Source organism: Notamacropus eugenii, chromosome 5, assembly GCF_028372415.1.
Source record: "Notamacropus eugenii isolate mMacEug1 chromosome 5, mMacEug1.pri_v2, whole genome shotgun sequence".
Lineage (NCBI taxonomy): Eukaryota > Metazoa > Chordata > Mammalia > Diprotodontia > Macropodidae > Notamacropus > Notamacropus eugenii.
In genome coordinates, this window is record NC_092876.1 from 240,108,378 (window position 1) to 240,126,792 (window position 18,415).

General features: G+C 38.4%; 1 protein-coding gene across 3 annotated transcripts; it reads left to right on the plus strand.

The window, feature by feature from the left end:
* Positions 1 to 455: 455 nt before the first annotated feature.
* Positions 456 to 10,218, plus strand: HNRNPA3 (heterogeneous nuclear ribonucleoprotein A3). Of its 3 annotated transcripts, none has more exons than XM_072612418.1 (11): positions 456 to 705; positions 3,062 to 3,184; positions 3,286 to 3,432; positions 3,515 to 3,725; positions 3,950 to 4,039; positions 4,126 to 4,221; positions 4,314 to 4,394; positions 5,428 to 5,574; positions 6,633 to 6,755; positions 6,836 to 6,905; positions 9,717 to 10,218. In XM_072612418.1, exons 1-10 carry the CDS (start codon positions 634 to 636, stop codon positions 6,886 to 6,888), a joined length of 1,143 nt encoding a protein of 380 aa, XP_072468519.1. In that variant the 5' UTR covers positions 456 to 633; the 3' UTR covers positions 6,889 to 6,905; positions 9,717 to 10,218. The 3 variants fall into 3 exon arrangements, with proteins under 3 accessions (XP_072468519.1, XP_072468518.1, XP_072468520.1); XM_072612417.1 differs by lacking the exon at positions 9,717 to 10,218 and adding an exon at positions 6,999 to 8,220; XM_072612419.1 differs by lacking the exon at positions 9,717 to 10,218 and adding an exon at positions 6,999 to 8,220 and having other exon boundaries at positions 518 to 639.
* The last annotated feature ends 8,197 nt before the right edge of the window (positions 10,219 to 18,415 follow it).

Consider the following 18,415-nt stretch of genomic DNA (forward strand, 5'->3'; position numbering starts at 1 on the left):
GTAAAGGCTGAGTGACAGTATTCGAGTGAATTGCATCCAGACCTTCCTAACGTAGGCAACAGGAAAGAAAGCCTTCCCCTGGGTCTGCGCGCAGCGGCGCGGGGGGAGACGGGGAGGATTTTCATTAGCCGCTTTAACAATCCACCCAACGAGGGATCCGCAGAGGGATCTGGCGGGAGGGGGCGAGGGTGGCCAGACGGAGCGGTCGAGCAGGCCGGTTTCTTTGCACACGGATCTAGCACCAAAGGAAGGCCAGAGCTCCACCTCCATTCTACCAGCCGGGCGCAAAGGGCGGGAAAGGCTCTAGTCCCGAAGGCCTATGCGGGAGAGGGAAGAGGAAAAAGGAAGACGACTGAGGATGGAAGGCGCGCTCCCTGGAAAGGGGGGGAACAGAGAGGGGCGGCGGCGCGCGCTACCTCGACCAGCGCGGAGCCTTCCGCCCCACCCCCACTTCCCCCAGTCCGTCTCGCTCTCAGTTTCCCTCAGCGCCCACGCCCGGCCCCTCCCCCTCACGTCCGCCTTCCCACCAGCCGCCGGCGGCGCGCGGAAAGTGCGTCACGTGACGGCCGGCCCCGCCTCTTCCTCTCGGTCCCATATTGAACCCGAGTTGGAGGCGGCGAGTCCGGTCTCAAAATGGAGGTAAAACAGCCGCCCGGCCGCCCCCAGCCCGACTCCGGCCGCCGTCGCCGTCGCCGGGGGGAGGAGGTATTAGGGGGAGAGCGGGGGGTTGCTGGGCTGTGGCCGGCGCGGGTGCCCCGGCTTTGGCGGGGGGAGTACAGAGGGGGCTCGGTCGGTCGGTCGGTCCCGCGCTCTGCGCTGAGGCGGCGGTGGGGGGGGAGGGGAAGGCAGCGGGCCGCGGTGGAGCCGTCGGGCCCTCGGCCCCCGCCGCCGCCTCCTCGGCCTCCTCCTCCCCCCTGTCTCCTGAGCCGCCTCCCGCCTCCCTCCGCCTCGAAGGCTGCCCCGCAAAGCCGCGGCTCGGTGGGGGCGCCGTCCGGGGGCGGAGCGGGCCTGGCCGCGATGGCTCCTGATTTTAGGCGGAGTGCGGCATGGCAGGCGGGCGGGCGGGAGGGAGGGAGAGAGCGAGCGAGCGGTTGGGGAGAGACGGTGGGGGAGGGGAGAGCCGAGCGGGGCTGGGGAAGGAGGGAGGGGGCGGGCAACCACATCCGGGAGAGCGGGCGGGCGGCGGCCGCCGCCACATTGACATCGATCCTCGGCTCTGTGAAATGGCGCATTGGCCCGCAATGGCCGCCGCTTCGCCGCTGCTGCTGCCTAGCGAGAGCGCGGGATTGGGCTGGGCTGGGGGCGGGGAGGGCGCTGGCGGGAGCGGGAGGAGGGAGGGGGAAGGGGAGAGGAGGCGGCGAGGGGAGGCGCTGCTGCAAGGAATCGAAAGGCTTGCTGCTTTCTGCCATCGCAGCGGCTCCGCCACCACGCTTCTGGGCCTGAGGACCGTGCTTCCTTCGGCTCCCTGCCCCTTTCTCCTCCGATGTCCTGGCCGCGCGGGGAGTGGAACTGCTTTTCACCTCTAGTTTACCCATAAAGTATCTTTATGACCCCAAAAGTAACGAAAGTGTGACTGATACCTATTGACGAGCCACTTTTGTAGACGAAGGAAACTTCCCCCTGTAACTTAACAGTGAGATGGGAGGAAAGGGGAGGACTACGGAAGATGGATCGTGGTGTGGTGTCTGCAGGGAAAGGCTTGGCGTGTCAGAAACCCTCGTTAAATCTCCCACGGCCGATTTTGGTTAACTTCCCTTCAATAAACTGCGTGTAACTGAAATTGAGAGAATAGGCTACATCAAACTTAAAATCGAAAGTTTTTAGTCGTTTTATATTGTCCAAGGCTTTGGATGTTATGCAATTATGAAAAGGCAATTGAATTTTAAGCCTTTATTTCTCTTTTAAGTGAAGATAATGCTAGTTTTCTTACAATAACAGTTTTGCTCTTTAAAAAATTTGGACCTTTTAGTTAATGACAGATTATTAGGGTGTTGATTTGGCCATCATTAGGAAATAAAATTCGTTTATTCAGCTCCTGGATTTGGGAAGTGACTTTTAAAACGCTATTGTGGCATTTTTTTTTTTTTTTAACATAGGTCCCATCCATGTATTGAGTTTTTTGGAGGGAAACGTTACAAAAAAAGGACTCTGGTACAACTGAGGGCAATTGTAAGGTCATGCAATGCCAGTTTAGAACTTAGATTACACTACAATTAACTGAAGTGTTTATCTGAAGCAAATATTTAACTTTGTGCTGAAAGATTGAAAAAAATTATCAAAGACTCTAATTTCCTGAAAGTGTACAGAATTTAAAAAGTAGAATTTGGACAGTTTATAAGTACAAAGTCACCGAATCAGAATGTTCTCCAAAACATCATGTCTTATAATTGTTATATAAAATATGTTCACATTTCAGTAGTGTGAAATTTTCTTAAAGCAGTAGAATCTGGGGAAAAGTATGATTTTTTTCACAACTGCTGCTGATTCCACTACTCAGGAAGAGAATGATGAGAGACTAGAATAAGGCCTTGCTGTATTAGTGTTCCAGATGCTTTCCTGTACTTGGCCTAGTAGCAAGTATTTCTAGACACTTGTTAAGTGAATGGAAGTCTGTGGTTAGATTTTCATTTATCCCTGAAGTCTTTTTGTTTTCCTTGTCCAAAATGTGATTTCAGATGAAGAAAAGTGATAATTCTAGGCTAACATTTGAAAAGCAGGCTGTAGGGTTCCTATAATTCACATAGTATCTCAGATACAACTCTGTAGCATCCATTCTTATCCAATTGTCACCTAACAAAATAAATCACCTGGAAAAACTGCACAAGTCTTTGTTTCCTAACATGTAACTATACACTGCTTTAACTGTACTGAAAGAAATTGTTAAGAAATTCACTAGCTTATTTTGCTACTTCCTGCTTCACTAGTGGTAGTAATAGTTCCTCTAAAGATCTAATATCCAAAAAATTTGATGAGGATAAGTGAGGAAAAAGATCTAATATCCAAAAAATTTGATGAGGATAAGTGAGAATTATGAACTGCTAAATTTGTTTATTTTTCTAAGGGTCATGATCCAAAGGAACCAGAGCAGTTGAGAAAACTGTTTATTGGTGGCTTGAGCTTTGAAACTACGGATGATAGTTTAAGAGAACACTTTGAAAAATGGGGCACTCTCACAGATTGTGTGGTAAGTTGTTGAAATTTAAACAAATATATATAAGAGGGTTAAAAAAAGTTGCTTATATAGTCTAGGGTAACAAATTGTAACATGTAAATGTGCTTTATTAGGTGATGAGAGATCCCCAAACAAAACGTTCCAGAGGCTTTGGCTTTGTGACTTACTCTTGTGTAGAAGAGGTAGATGCAGCAATGTGTGCTCGGCCACATAAGGTTGATGGGCGTGTAGTGGAACCAAAGAGAGCTGTTTCTAGAGAGGTATGCCTATGATTAATATGTTGTGTACCCAACCTGAAATTGTTGCAGAAAATTGCATTTTTACTTTTTGTTTTTTTAATAGGACTCTGTAAAACCTGGTGCACATCTAACCGTGAAGAAAATTTTTGTTGGTGGTATTAAAGAAGATACAGAAGAATATAATTTAAGAGACTACTTTGAAAAGTATGGCAAAATCGAAACTATAGAAGTTATGGAAGATCGACAGAGTGGAAAGAAGAGAGGATTTGCTTTTGTAACTTTTGATGATCATGATACAGTTGACAAAATTGTTGGTATGTAACAATTTTCATGGATCTGAAATGAGCAGAAAGAAACATTCTAGCTTGAGTTCTGAACTGGATTTGATAAAATTACTAGTAATGCCATGTTCACATAATTGAAAGTACATACTTTTGAACATAATGTATAATAACCTCAATTTATAGTTTGTTTAAACTTGTTTCCAAAGGCAAAATTGCCAGGTTTTTTTATTAAGTTAAAACTTTGTTCTCTCTAGTTCAGAAATATCATACTATTAATGGGCATAACTGTGAAGTGAAAAAGGCCCTTTCGAAGCAAGAGATGCAGTCTGCTGGCTCGCAAAGAGGTGAGCTGGAGAAAAGTGTGTGTGTGCATATGTATTTATGGAGGATTTGACAAGTGCATTTCTGACCCTCCTAAATTACTTTTAAGGTCGTGGAGGTGGCTCAGGCAATTTTATGGGTCGAGGAGGAAACTTTGGAGGTGGTGGAGGAAACTTTGGCCGTGGAGGAAACTTTGGTGGAAGAGGTAAAATGATTTTGATTCATTAACATACCTGCCTGATTTTTATATCTGGGGTATATTACATTTTTGTAAATTATTTTGGCTTTTTTCCCTAGGTGGTTATGGTGGTGGTGGTGGTGGCAGCAGAGGCAGTTATGGAGGTGGAGATGGTGGATATAATGGATTTGGTGGTGATGGTAAGGTTTTTACACTTTTTTTCCCCATTTTTGTATTTCAGTTTTTGCTGTATTTCCATTGGGAGTAAGAAAAACGTGTTTAGGTTTTTTTGTTTTACTTTATTGACTACTTCCACTTGGGTGGTTTAGAATATTAAGTCCAAACCTTTTATTTTGCAGGGGAAATGTTGTGACACAAGTCTTCAGGATTATAGATGGGTTCACTGACTACTCTTTTAGATGTTATTTCATGGGATCATATATTTAGAACTTGAAAGGACCTTCTAATACACTGTTTAAATATATACATAACTAATAATATCTAACCTGCTTATTGTACAACTGTACGATCTCGACTAGACATTTATATTATCACTAGTTTCATTTTAAAACCATTAATTAGTTCAAGTACATAGGTAGCATAAATCTTTTTTTTTTTTGCTCTGAGATTTTTACCATTCCTCTGAGCATTGATAACATTAGTGTACTAACAGTTTGTACCTATGTCTCTTTGGGGTCTTCGCTAATACTGGTCTACTTCATGTGGTTGTGTTATTTTTTTTTAATTGTTGGGGGTTTTTTGATTTTAATGACAAATACTCAGATTAAAGTAACCCACTTACTAAACAGTATAAGCATAACTTTTGTTTCTGCAAAACGTTTAAATATTAAATCACACAAGTACAGTTTAAGCAATTTAATGACAGCATGAATTGTGCCTATTCTCATGTTTTTAACAAGGACGGATAATACTAAATTTGAGAGTACTTTTAAGACTAATAAAATAAAACTATTGGGATGTTAGATTGCAATATTACAGTTTAATTGTAACGTGCTTTTAAGAATGTAAATTTAGCATACGTTAAATATTTTTTGTGTTGTAGGATAGGTACATGTTATTATTAAGCCCATAAAGAGTTAACAGTTTTTAAAGTTCCTTTTCCTATTTCCTTACCAATGCCTTTAGGCCTGTGACTTGGCAACATAGGTCATACATTCCTATATGCATTTACATCTGTCTTTCATGTTCTTGATTTATTCACTTTTTTTTTAGGTGGCAACTATGGAGGTGGTCCTGGCTACAGTAGTAGAGGGGGTTATGGTGGTGGTGGTGGACCTGGATATGGAAACCAAGGTGGTGGATATGGTGGTGGTGGAGGAGGATATGATGGTTACAATGAAGGAGGAAATTTTGGTGGTGGTAAGCTATTCACATTTCTTGTTTCAATAATTTGGGTAGTTTTAAGTGTATTTAGAAGCATGTATAGTTCTAGCATTATGGGTGCTTTGTTGAACAGCATCTAATTAGCATTCAATTAAACATTTTTAGGGTGTGTTCAACCTTAGGAAGGCTTTTAAAGTTCGTAGATTAGTAAAAATTTAATGTGAGTTTATGCTAAAGTGAGAGTTGTCCTTTTACTTCTGTATGGGTTTTTCTTTTTCCTTTAGTAATGATAGTCTGCCATGATTTTAGCTAAAATTATCAAATATGCCACTGTTTTAACTTTGGAGTTTTTGTTTTTTGACTTGATTGGGGTTAATGTTTATGTCAGTGGATCTAAATGGTAAAGGGGCAGACTTGAGAACCCTAGGAAAAATAATAGTAAATAAAGAAGGACTTTGACATTACTTGGGGGTGGTACATGAAAAAATTGTTCCAAATCAGATTTTGTTACCCATGTTAATGTAATCTTGAACATAATTTAGGTGTATAATTGTATTTGTATGAGTTTATTCCATTTTATTACAGTTACAGTACCTGCATGAGCCTGACAGTCAACAGCATTTGAGCGCCTTCTGTGTGCAGTGCTGTATCAATGAGTTTAGAAGTTTGGCTGAGTAAGAAATAATAGCAAATCAAACAGTTGCATTAACTTGTAGGGTATTCATTTTCTACCTAGACAATAGAAAACAAGGATAGGCAAGTTCTACCACAGTACAGGGTTCTACTAAATGGTTTCTAAGTCTTGTGATATTCATATATCACATTGAATCATATTGATTCTTGCCTCTTCTATTGTTTTGTCATTTCTCCTCTTGCCCCCCATCCCTTTCCTATTTCCCTACCAATGCCTTAGGCCTGTCAATTGGCATCCATGGGTATTATATATTCCCATTAGTGACAGATTTAAAGGGTTTCTAGGATCTATGGAGAATATTACTATGATTGACAGGAGAATATGCATATAGTAGTTTTACAGGGGAAATGTCGTATTTATGTTGCACAGTAAAAGAATGACTCAATCTTTGTAATTTCAGGTAACTATGGTGGCAGTGGGAACTATAATGATTTTGGAAATTATAGTGGGCAGCAGCAGTCAAATTATGGACCCATGAAAGGAGGCAGTTTTGGTGGAAGGAGCTCAGGCAGTCCTTATGGTGGTAAATATTAATTATTTTCTAACTTAAAATTTGAGATTTCAATTATGAAGAAAAAAATGACATACTGTTTTCTTTTCAAGGTGGTTATGGATCTGGTGGTGGAAGTGGTGGATATGGTAGCAGAAGGTTCTAAAAACTCAACAGAAGAGGGTAGGTATTCTTATATGTATTAATCATGATGATAAAGAAAAATGGAACTATTCACTGAGTGTAATAATTTTTTTATCCTATATTATTCAACAGGCTACAGTTCTTAGCAGGAGAGAGAGCGAGGAGTTGTCAGGAAAGCTGCAGGTTACTTTGAGACAGTCGTCCCAAATGCATTAGAGGAACTGTAAAAATCTGCCACAGAAGGAACGATGATCCATAGTCAGAAAAGTTACTGCAGCTTAAACAGGAAACCCTTCTTGTTCAGGACTGTAATAGCCACAGTTTGCAAAAAGTGCAGCTATTGATTAATGCAATGTAGTGTCAATTAGATGTACATTCCTGAGGTCTTTTATCTGTTGTAGCTTTGTCTTTTCTTTTTCTTTTCATTACATCAGGTATATTGCCCTGTAAATTGTGGTAGTGGTACCAGGAATAAAAAATTAAGGAATTTTTAACTTTTCAATATTTGTGTAGTTCAGTTTTTCTACATTTTAGTACAGAAACTTTAATGAAATGCGGTTTTGAAGGTGTTTCCTTGTTAGTTAACAAGTAGAGAAGATCATTGTTAATTACTATTTTGTATGAATTTTGCTAAAGTTAACTGTAAAGAAACACCTGCTGACTTGCAGTCTAAGGGGAATCTATTCTCCCCAAACCAAACCATAATACCCATTGATATGAATGGGAGTTGACAAGTGGAGAGAATAGGTATTTGTATGTTTGCAATGTGTGTTTTAGATAACAACTAGGATTGGGTATTTAAATTAGTATATTTGTGAATTAATAGCATTAAGCTTTACCTTTCAAATGAAAATTTCAAATTACCTTTTGGGTTGTGCATATATATTTTTTTTAATTGTACTTCTCTATGATTTAGTGTGTTAGCTCTGCCAAGTCCTAGTTGTGTTTATTAAAAAGGTTAAAAAAAAATCCATTCTAGAGTTACCTTGGCCACCTTTGAAACTGCTGCCATAACATGATGTTGGAATAGGAGATAATCTATATTCTCCTCATGAATTTCTGGGTAATGGAGGGGTGGGAGTTGGGCAGTAGGTTTTTTTTTTCCTTTCCCTCCCTTTTGAAAAATTTTTCTTAATGAGTTTAAAGTCATAGCCAACCATTAAGTCTGCTGTATCCAAGCAAATATTTGGATACCTGGGGTTTTTTGTTTGGTTTCTATTTTGTGTTAATTGGTTTAGTGGGGGGAGGAAGAGGCCCAAAGACCTTCAAATACTTACCTTGGTTTAATGTCTTTTTAATTTATACAAGCTGTCAGAGCAAGAGAATAAAAAGCACGCATTGTGAAACACTTAAATGGCTGGCATGCTTTCCTGCTTACACCATATGCATTTTTCTGGATGAAACCAAGGATAGCCTAGGTATAATCCTCTAAAACTACCTTCTTGCAGCAGCAATGTAGCACAATTGTTTGGTACACAAGCTTTTCGCTTTTGAAGACCCTGAATTCAAGTTTGATTCTAAGTAAGAATTCATTTGCACTTCAGTGCCTAGACAACATGTCATCACCATCATCATAAATATCTACTTCAACACAATATTGGTATGAGTTATCAGTTTGCTTGAAAAACACTGATTGTGAAGGAGTTCCATGATCTAGGTACTTTGCCAGCACCATGTGGGACAAAATTCCCACATAAAAGTCTACTGTTTTGCGCCAGATGATGCTTAATGTTTTTTTAAGTACTAAATATATGTGTCCCACTGTTGTCCTTCCTTTGGCCGTTGAACATTTTAATCCAGAAACTTTTTATTTTCTGTTCAATTAAGCACTGGGCAAAACAAGCAATAAATGGAGGGTGGGACTGGTTTTCAATGGATTTACTCATGTTGCTTTAACTTGTGCCATTGTTCAGTATTAATATGTGGATGCATGCTTTGCGAGCATGGAAATGGGTTGCAGATGTGGCAATTTTCCAGAAGTCAAAACTCAAACCAATAAATGTCATGAGCAGACAACAATGATTGTTAATGAGCATATGTCAATAAAGCAGGGTAGAAAAATAGGTAAATTACACAAGGACATATTCAATGTTCATAATTTAATCCTGGATACTTGGTTCAAAATAAAAGCTTGCAAAGTATTTTCCAACATTAGTGATAAAGAGAGAAGGGGTAAAAGAGAGGAATCTAACATTTCTCTTTTCAAGTCTGAAATTTGTATCTTAAATAATGGTGACAATATTTCTTAATAAGCCATGAAGCTAATTGTACTCTTGTGTTAACTCTGGAATTAGTTTAATGATGAGAATGTCAACTATAATGAAAAAACTGTTTGCAACCTATAAGCAGGTGATTGTGACCTGTTTATAAGTTCTATTAGCTTAGTTTTTGTGTACAGTGTGGAAAAAGTAAGCCATGAGGAAAGCCGTTTAACCAGCATTAAAGGACCTATAGCACATTATGGATCAAAGGCAACTCAATAAGACAGGACTTCTGCAGCCTATTGAGTGGACAAGTCAGCATATTTAAAGAATGACGAGGCAGCAGCAAGAGCTTCAACTTCAGAGAAGTGAAGGCATAAGATACTGTGCTGATAGTGAGCTGCTTTCCAAAGGCTAGTTAAAATCTGCAATATACAGCTGAAATATCGAAGAAAGTCTAGCAAGAGTTCTTCGCCTTTTGGAACATCCTTGAGTGATAGCTCTTGAGTTGGCACAGTCGATAGGTCTAGCATTTAGACCTGCAAGGAAGGGCAATAAGCATTTAGGTAAGGTTTGCCTTTGAATTTTTTCACTAATTAAAGGGTAATTTTTTGTAAAGCAAGGTAAGAGTAATCTTTTTGATTTACAGGTTGAATGAAAACTACTTGCCTATATGAGGAATGCCTTCATATCATCTTAAATTCGAAGGTTTCTGGCTGGGTAAGACAAATAGTGTACTACAGAAAACCTGCATATGATGTCATTTAGTTGCCCTTTCTACCTTACATTGTCCCATGCACATTTTAAGTATTTTCATCCCAGGCCCAGTTAATGGGTGATTTCTTCCTCCCATATATGCATCCATCATTTTGAAACTAGCCATTTGCTTAATTCTGGGACCATGTTAACACAGAAGCAAGCATTCCCTTTGGTTTTATATTATAAGGCAATTAGAAGTCCTTTGAAGTAGCCAATCAACCTGTCGTTTGTGACAAACTTACAAGAAGATTATTGACCAGATCATTAGTAACAGGTGAGACAAACATTCTAACTTAATGGAGACTAAACTCATTTACATTAGAATTTGAAGGGTATAGAAGACTTCACAGCAATCTGTGAGGATCATTATCTCCATTTTACAGATGAGGAAACAGGCTAAGTTAAATGATTTACTACCAGTTACACAGTTTATAAGGTTTAAAGCCGGTATTTGAACATTTCAAATCCATGTCTTAATATTAGGAGGTTCTCTGGGGCTAAAAGGTAGTAGTAGCTTTACATAATTAAAATGAAACATTGGTGCCACGCTAGCTTTTTAAGATACAGAACTTATGTTGCTCAAAATTTATGGGACATTTTAAAAGCCATTTCTTGTAGAAATGATTTTCGAGTACAGACATATTTGATAACAGTGATTCTATCTGGTAAATATGATATGTGTGTATGCCTGTTCTTGGAAACCACTTCTATTAAAAATGCTTTTTTTATGTGAAGATTAATATCAAATATAATGAAACCTAGCTCAAGGGAATATTTATTATCTGAGGCATTACAGTTTCTTAAAACTTCACCTTTGGTTCTTTGTTTCTTCAATACTCATCTCTAAAATTACTCAGCCTTTTTTTGATCATTTATCACAAATAATAGGAAATTGTTTTTTTTCTACTTATAGCTCTTCATATTGTATAACATTTGTTCCTATCACTTCCCACAAAAGACTTAATATTTACCCTCATATGAGATAGGTCAGTTTCCAGTCTGTGGATTCATGTGTTTAACCATTAAACACAAATATTCCATTTTACAGTGCAAAACATTTCTAATCATATATCAGATTAACGACAATTTTAGGTGATGAAATTATATTGGTATGAGTAAATTTGAGACCATTTTTAAACAATTCCTATGTAGAATTCAACAGCAAATGAAATTTTTATCTCTCGCCCATCCCCTTCCCTGGGCTATTTAAAACAAATTTTTATTAAAGTCAGATGCTTTAGGAAAAATGTTATTTCTATACTCTTCCCTGCCCTCCCCCAAAAGGGGAGGGGGGGAACCTAACCCTAATCCCTCCCTTTTGGGGAATAGAACAAAACATTTTTCCTAAAATGAAGATGACATTTTTAGTAAAAGTTAACAATGTCACTTAACTAAAGTACTTTATTGTTGAGGTTTGATTTTAGAAATTTATGTATTTTAAGATTTCTTCCTGAAAATAAGGGACTATGCCAAAGTTAGGGGATGTAGTGCATTTTTTTGAGGGTCTGAGCTAATGCAGTTTAGTGAATTATGGCTCACGTGGAAATTAACTGGTCATAAAATTTTATTAACCACCAACAGGTGAGTAATTCTCTTCCAAAATACCTACCTGAATTTATGATGCTCATATGTGCTGAAAATAACACTTTGGGTCCATTATGTCGATAGTAATATAGACTTGGAGCAAAGCTCATTAAGTGATCTTAAGCAATTTTCTTCACTTGGATTATGTGGTTCCATCATCAGGAATTTTGGTGTGCTAGACAACAAACAATTCTCAATAATGGTATATATTCAAGCAAAAATTTTATTTTTGGAAACTGAAAAGCAGTCAGCTAAAATACTCTACTGACAAACTTCCTGGGCCTACTGATTTTCCCAATTATGGTGAACACTAAACAAAATAATATACACACTGAATAACTGGATTCAAAACTTGGGATACGTTTGTTTCACTGGAAGGGGTGGGGCATTTTAAGTTCTTAACTAGGGTTATTGGTGGGTTTTATAAGTACCTCTAGGGTAAACAAGTTGACCAAGTAACCTTATATTCCTATACAAATCTCTGTGTATATGAAACAAGTGCTTGTCTGGAAACAGTTTTCCTACTGAAGAGAATCCTAATTTGGCTATTTGATACCAAGTTAGCAGAAAGTAGCTTAAAGTACTGCAGAACTAAACTAAATGGCACAAGCAGTTTTTGTTTTCAAAGATGGCAATTAAATGCTACAATTGCATCAGGTGACACGTTTCTAAAATGGCAGGGTTTCTGTCATGACAAAAGATAAAGGAACACTACACAAACTGCTTACTGTGATAAGTATTTGCTATTAGGGTAATTGTATAAAATAAAAGAATTTCATATGAGTACTTTCAAAAAAGATTCGGCTGTTAAACATTTAAAGGGATTGCTTATAATGCACTAAAATTCTTGTAATTGTACAGAACTACATTTTCATTAAAATCTTTTTGTAAAATGTGTGCAGTGTGTTCTGTGATAGCCCAATTCTACTTAAGATTGTCAAATGTGTTAGAAACACATTTTCAGAGCAATAATGACAGTTATACATGGTCATAATTCAATGGACATTAACAGGTAAAGTAGAAAATAACGTGCTGATAAAAGAAGGGAAAAAAATCTTATTCAACTCTTCGAAGACAATTTAGAGGGAAATTATAATTGATGAGAATTATTCTCCAACACAAGTAAATTGACCTTAGCTGTGGTAGAAACATGGTCCAAAGAGCAAATTACTTTTAAGGCTAGCAATTTTAATATACCATGCAAGAGGTTTTTTTTTTTTTTTTTCTGACACTAATATTAATACACTAAAATCGCTATTAAGCCCAGGTTCTTGGTTGGGAGGGTCAGATATGTCTTTAAAAGACAGGATTGTAGGCTAGGGCTCAGGTTTTATATAATAAACCTCTGAGAATGGGCACATAAGAGTAGAATGGTGGTTTATTATAAAGCTTTTGGACTTGGGAGGTAGTGCTTCAATTTGAATTGAAGCTGCTATTTAAACAAGCTGTATAGGTGGCCTTAACATTGTGTCATCTGCGGTTTTTTAGATCCTGCCAGAGATTTGCTTTTATGAATTCTGCCCACACAAGAATTTGGACAACTGTGACTAGGATTAGGAATAGACTGATAACTGGAGGTGTTTGTACAATTAAAGAATGTTACCTGTATTGGTGAGTTACATAAGGAAATAAAATGAGCCGGTCCATATAATAGAAATGGCTATTTTTAGCTATATTATAAATTAGCCCTGGTATAGTTTGATTCAGTCTCCATTTGTTTTAAAGATCCACTTCAGTAAGCCACTATAGCAGTAGTTTTGAACTAGAATGTAAGGGTTTTTTATTTCAACATTTCCCAGTTTATTGATCTAGTTCAGGTATAAGGGTAGAATGTTTGATATCTTCACTAAAGGACTCAACACAATTAAGCAGAAATCCACTCCTGATATTTAAATGAATACTATTTCTTCGTGATACCAAATTCATCCTTTTGTTTTTAGGCAACTAGGTTCATAAGGATAAAGAGGATCCCTAGGTATGATATAAAGGTGGGTAATAGACCAACCTTATGTGAAAAAACATCGATGAAGTAAAAATGAGGTTAGATTTTACTCCTAAATTTTAGAAATGTTCATGATTGTATTTTTTTATAGTAAGTGATTTTTAGACGTTACTGAGATGGTGCTTAATCATTTATTGCTGGTTTGATGTTACATTCAGTGCTAAACTTGGATTTTCTTTGGCTTTGATTGATTTAAACTAAAATTTGTCAATGTAGTTTTAAATGTGCAACTTACATGCCTATTGGGTGTGGGTACTATTATCCCCATCCTACAAATGAAAATCTGAGTGGTGATTTGTATAGTCAATAAGAGGCAAGATGAAATACAGGTTTTGATTTTTTTTGTACCCTACTTCCTCCCATAGAACATAAAAAGTAGCATGGTGTAAGAAGTACAAAATGCTGAACTTGGGAGGTCTGAAATAGCAAGTAAGTTATATTGTTGCTTACTTGATTTAACTCAGTATTTTCATGGGGAAGAAATTCTTTAAACTTTAGGTAAAAGTTTAAAAAAATACTGTACTTACCCTGCGAAGTCTAATCAGTATATTATATAGAAAATAGGAGTTTTGCCAAGAAATTCCATGTGCTAATCACAATTAGGTGATAATCTGATCGAACATAATCAAATTTTGTTTCTGCTTTATGGCCCCATGGCATTATAACACCTCTTAAAATATTAAAGATGTAATGAAATTACACTGTATTGCTTGAGGTGTTAAATTTGTCTCTAGTACTTTGAAGGGGGATATGTCTTATACCTCCCTATCTTAATAGCACATCCATCACAGTGCTAAGCATTTTGTAGCTAGCAATAAGTAGGGGAAGATACTGTAAAATATTTAGGGCTTCAATCTTTTCTAGAATGACATCAAATATGTGTCATTTCTTAGGAGGTGAATTGCCCTTGATGGGTCTTAAGGAGAAAAACTTGTGATATCTGCACCAACAATTTATAAAGTTATATATATGTGTGTGTGTGTGTATTGGCTTAGAGGTTATAAAATATTTTACAACAAAAATCTAGCAAATGTTACTAGTATTTTGTAAATGAGGAAAGAAGTCTGAGCTTATGAAGAGGATATACAACTGGTGCCTGAGGAGAAATATAAACCCAACTCTTATAAAAACTTCCATGGTCCGCCAACACCTACCACATCAACTAATGTAAAGATTTTTAATGGTATCTTCAAAATTGTTACAGGGTTCCAAAGCTATATTATGTATTTATGAGAAATTTATTAAGAAAATTAAAGTGATTTGGATTTTTCTTATACTTGACTGAGATGTTGTGACGTGCATAATACTTGGTCAAGTAAAAAAATTTTAAACTATAATGACCCACCAGTGCCCTGGAGATTAGAGAGGCAGATATAGTATGAGAAAGGATTATGATTAAGATTTTAAAATTTGGCCGTAAAATTGCTTTAGTATTGGTGAAAGATAGCATCGAAATGACAGGACAAATGAACCTTGGAAGATGGGTTCAAATCCTGTTTCAAATATGAGTTGTGTGACCCAGGACAAGTCACTTCTTGCCTTGGTTTTCTCATTTTTAAAACAAGGGAGTTGGATTTGATAGCTTTCTAAGATCCATCCAGTCTTAAATTTGAGATCCTGTCAGTTTTCCCTTTGCAATGTCTACTGCTACTATCTTAGTCCATTCAAAAATAGCATTCCCAAATACTTAGATTATGCTTATTATAAAATGCAAGTCACAATAATGCTTGCTATCATGTACTGCAAGAAGGTTCTGCTACTAAATTATATTTTTGTCCAGAACTTTTATTGATTGATATGAGGGAAGCAGGAAGCAATGAGGTGGTTCAGTGGATAGAGCACTGGGTTTTGAGTCAGAAAGACCTGTAATCAAATCTGGCCTCAGATACTCAGTAGCTGTGTGAGCCTGGGCAAATCACAACCTGTTTGCCTTAATTGACTGGAGAAAGAAATGGCAAGCCACTCCACAATCTTTGCCAAGGAAACCCCATATGAAGCCACCATGAGTTGGATGCAAGTGAACCACAACATTTAAATGGAAGTCACTCCCTCCCTCTACCAATCTAGATACTGGAAATGTCTGCAATTTACAATCTTGGAGTTACCTGGGGACTTTGAGATTTTCTCAGGGTCATACAACTAGTATGTCAGAGGCAGGATTTGCATCACCCAGATCACCCATTCTTGAACATTTGCCGTTTACCCATCCAACTGGAGTATCAGTTGGATCAGACTTCCAGAGACCATTACCCTCCCTCTCCATCCAGTGAATCTATTCAGCATTGGAAATCCACCCTGAGGCTGAAAAATGTCCTCTGTGGTGAGTGCATACTATCACCTAACCCATTAAATCTAGGGGGGACCCACCCCATGCTTCAGGTATTTGTCCTGGTCTTTCAGCCTGCCCTGCACTTTTCTTTTCCATCCCATTTTCCAATTCTTGGTCTGGGATAATTTCCCTACGACTCTCTTCTCCATTCCACGCCCCACACAGCTCAATTTCCTGATCACTCCTGTGTTGTCTCCATCAAAATGTAAGCTGCTTGGAGGTAATTGTGCTTCTATCCCCAGCACCTAGCAGATACATAGTAGAAACGCTTTTTCATTCCTTCCCAGTTCTGCAAGCTGGCTCTCTCAGCACTTTATATAATTATTTAAATTACACAAACTAAAAGACTACAGCAATACTATTTTAAAAGCCAGACCAATAAAATATCACATTATACTGAGAAGTGTTTAGGATAATTAAATCTCTGAAAAAAAGCGTATTTAATACTTAAGGAATAATTGGCTATATATAAAGTCTTGCCTCATAAATAATCAGAATTTAGCTCTGGAAGAGAATTTAAACTCATTTTACAGATTAACATACTGAGGCTCAAAATGGATGATCTCCAAACTTATAAGGCCACCCATGTGCCCCCCTCACCCCCTCAACAGAGGACCTAGTCTTAAACTCTTGAGAAAGTTGAGGTCATTCTTGAGTTTCCTCTTCCCAGTTCAATGGTTCAAATCAGCAAAACATAATTGCACAAACTCCTGTACTCTAGTCTGAGGATGAATACCAAGCCCTTGATCCCATTTCCTTGGCTCCTCTGGAAGCTGAACCCTTGGAACATCCTCTTACTCTCCTCTATCTTCAGCCCTGACAATTTTCAGTCTCTGCATCCACTAAGAAAGTCTCAGATCTTCATCTTTAAAACACTTTCACTTGCTCCTACCATCATCCCTCAAGTTATCCTACATTTCTCTCCTTTTAGTCAAATTCCTGCAAAAATCAGCATTTCCTTGCCTCCACTTTCTCATCTATCCCCTTCTCAGTTCCTTGTATGGTGGCTTTTGAGACCACTATTTGACCAAAATGCCTCTCTTCAAGGACACCAAAGATACTTTGCTAAATTCTGGGTCCTCATCTTTACATCTCTGCAGCCACTGGGTTCTATCTATCAATCATCCTTCCTGGATTTCTTTGCTTCTACCTGTATGGTAGCTTTTCAGGTTCTTTTGCTGGATCATTATTCTTGTCCATCATTTGGATAAGATTTAGACACTCCTATGTGCAGGTGTCTGCCAAAACTGCCCTAGACCCTTCCCCCCTTCCCATATTCTTGATCCCATCATCTCAGCTCATCAGCAAAGATTATTATCTTTTGTAGACAATTCTTAGATCTATATATAAACCTAGTCTCTCTCCTGAACTCCAATTCTACATCACCTAATGCATGCTAGGCATTTCCAAATGGATATCCTCAAGTCATCTTAGTATGTCCAAAATATTTCCTCTTTCTCTACCAACACTCCCTATTAACAGCCCTACAAATACTATGGGCACTATCATCCTTCAAATCATTCAGGATTGCAACCAACCCCAGTTATCCTTAGTTCCTCATTCTAACTTCCCCCCGCCCCCCAGTATCTTCAATCTAACAAGTGCTTATGTGCCAGACACTATGTGCTAAGTGCTTAGGATACAAAGAAAAGCAAAAGACAAGTCTTTCTCCTCAAAGAGCTCAGTTTAATAAGAAGGAAACATGCAAATAATGTACAAACAAAATCTGTGCAGGAAAAATTGGAGATGAGATAATAGAGAAAAGGAACTAGAATAAGGGGGATCAGGAAAGACTTGGTACAAGATATTTTACCTGGGACTTGAAGGAAGCCAGGAAAGCTAAGAAGCCATGATGAAGAAAGAGCACTTACCAGCAATGGGAACCACCTTGGAAAAGGTCCAGTCTAAAGATGGAGTGTCTTGTGTGAGCAACTGTAAGAAGATGGGAAAGGTGGGAAGGGGTCAGGTTAAGAAGAGTTTTGAATGCCTAACAGCATGTTATATTTTATCCAGGAAGTGATAGGGAACCATTGCAATTTACTGAATAAGAGGTGATGTAATCAAATCTAGACTCTATCCAGGCAGCTGAATGGAGGATGGACTAGAGACGGGAGAGAGATTCAAAGCAGGGAACCCAGGAATAGGCTACAATAGTCCACGTATAAGGTTTGTAAGGGTCTACATTAGGGCAATGTTAAGAGTGTCAGAGGAAAGAAGAGGGTGTATACAACAGATGTTGCAAAGGTAAAACTGACAGAACTAGTCAACTGATTGGATATGGGGGTTGCAGGTGGGAGAATGAGGAGTTAAGGATGATGCTTACATTGTGAGCCTGGATAACTGCACACCCTCAATTTATTGTATTATATTTATTGTAATAAGAAAGTTGGGAAGTAGGAAGGGTTTTTGGGAAAAACAATGGGTTGAGTTTTGAACATGATGGATTTATAGATTTCAAATAGAAGAATAATAGAAGAATTTTCTGGTTGTGAGGGGAACTTCTGCAGAATCACCTTCCTTAGATCTTAGAGCTTCATTTCTCCAAATGGGATGCACATAGTATCCAATTTGAGACATCTTATGGAAGTTATATGGAAGTTCAAAAAGAGGACTAAAATAAGTACATCTGAGATCATCTGCATAAGGATGATAACTGAACTGTGGGAGTTGATGA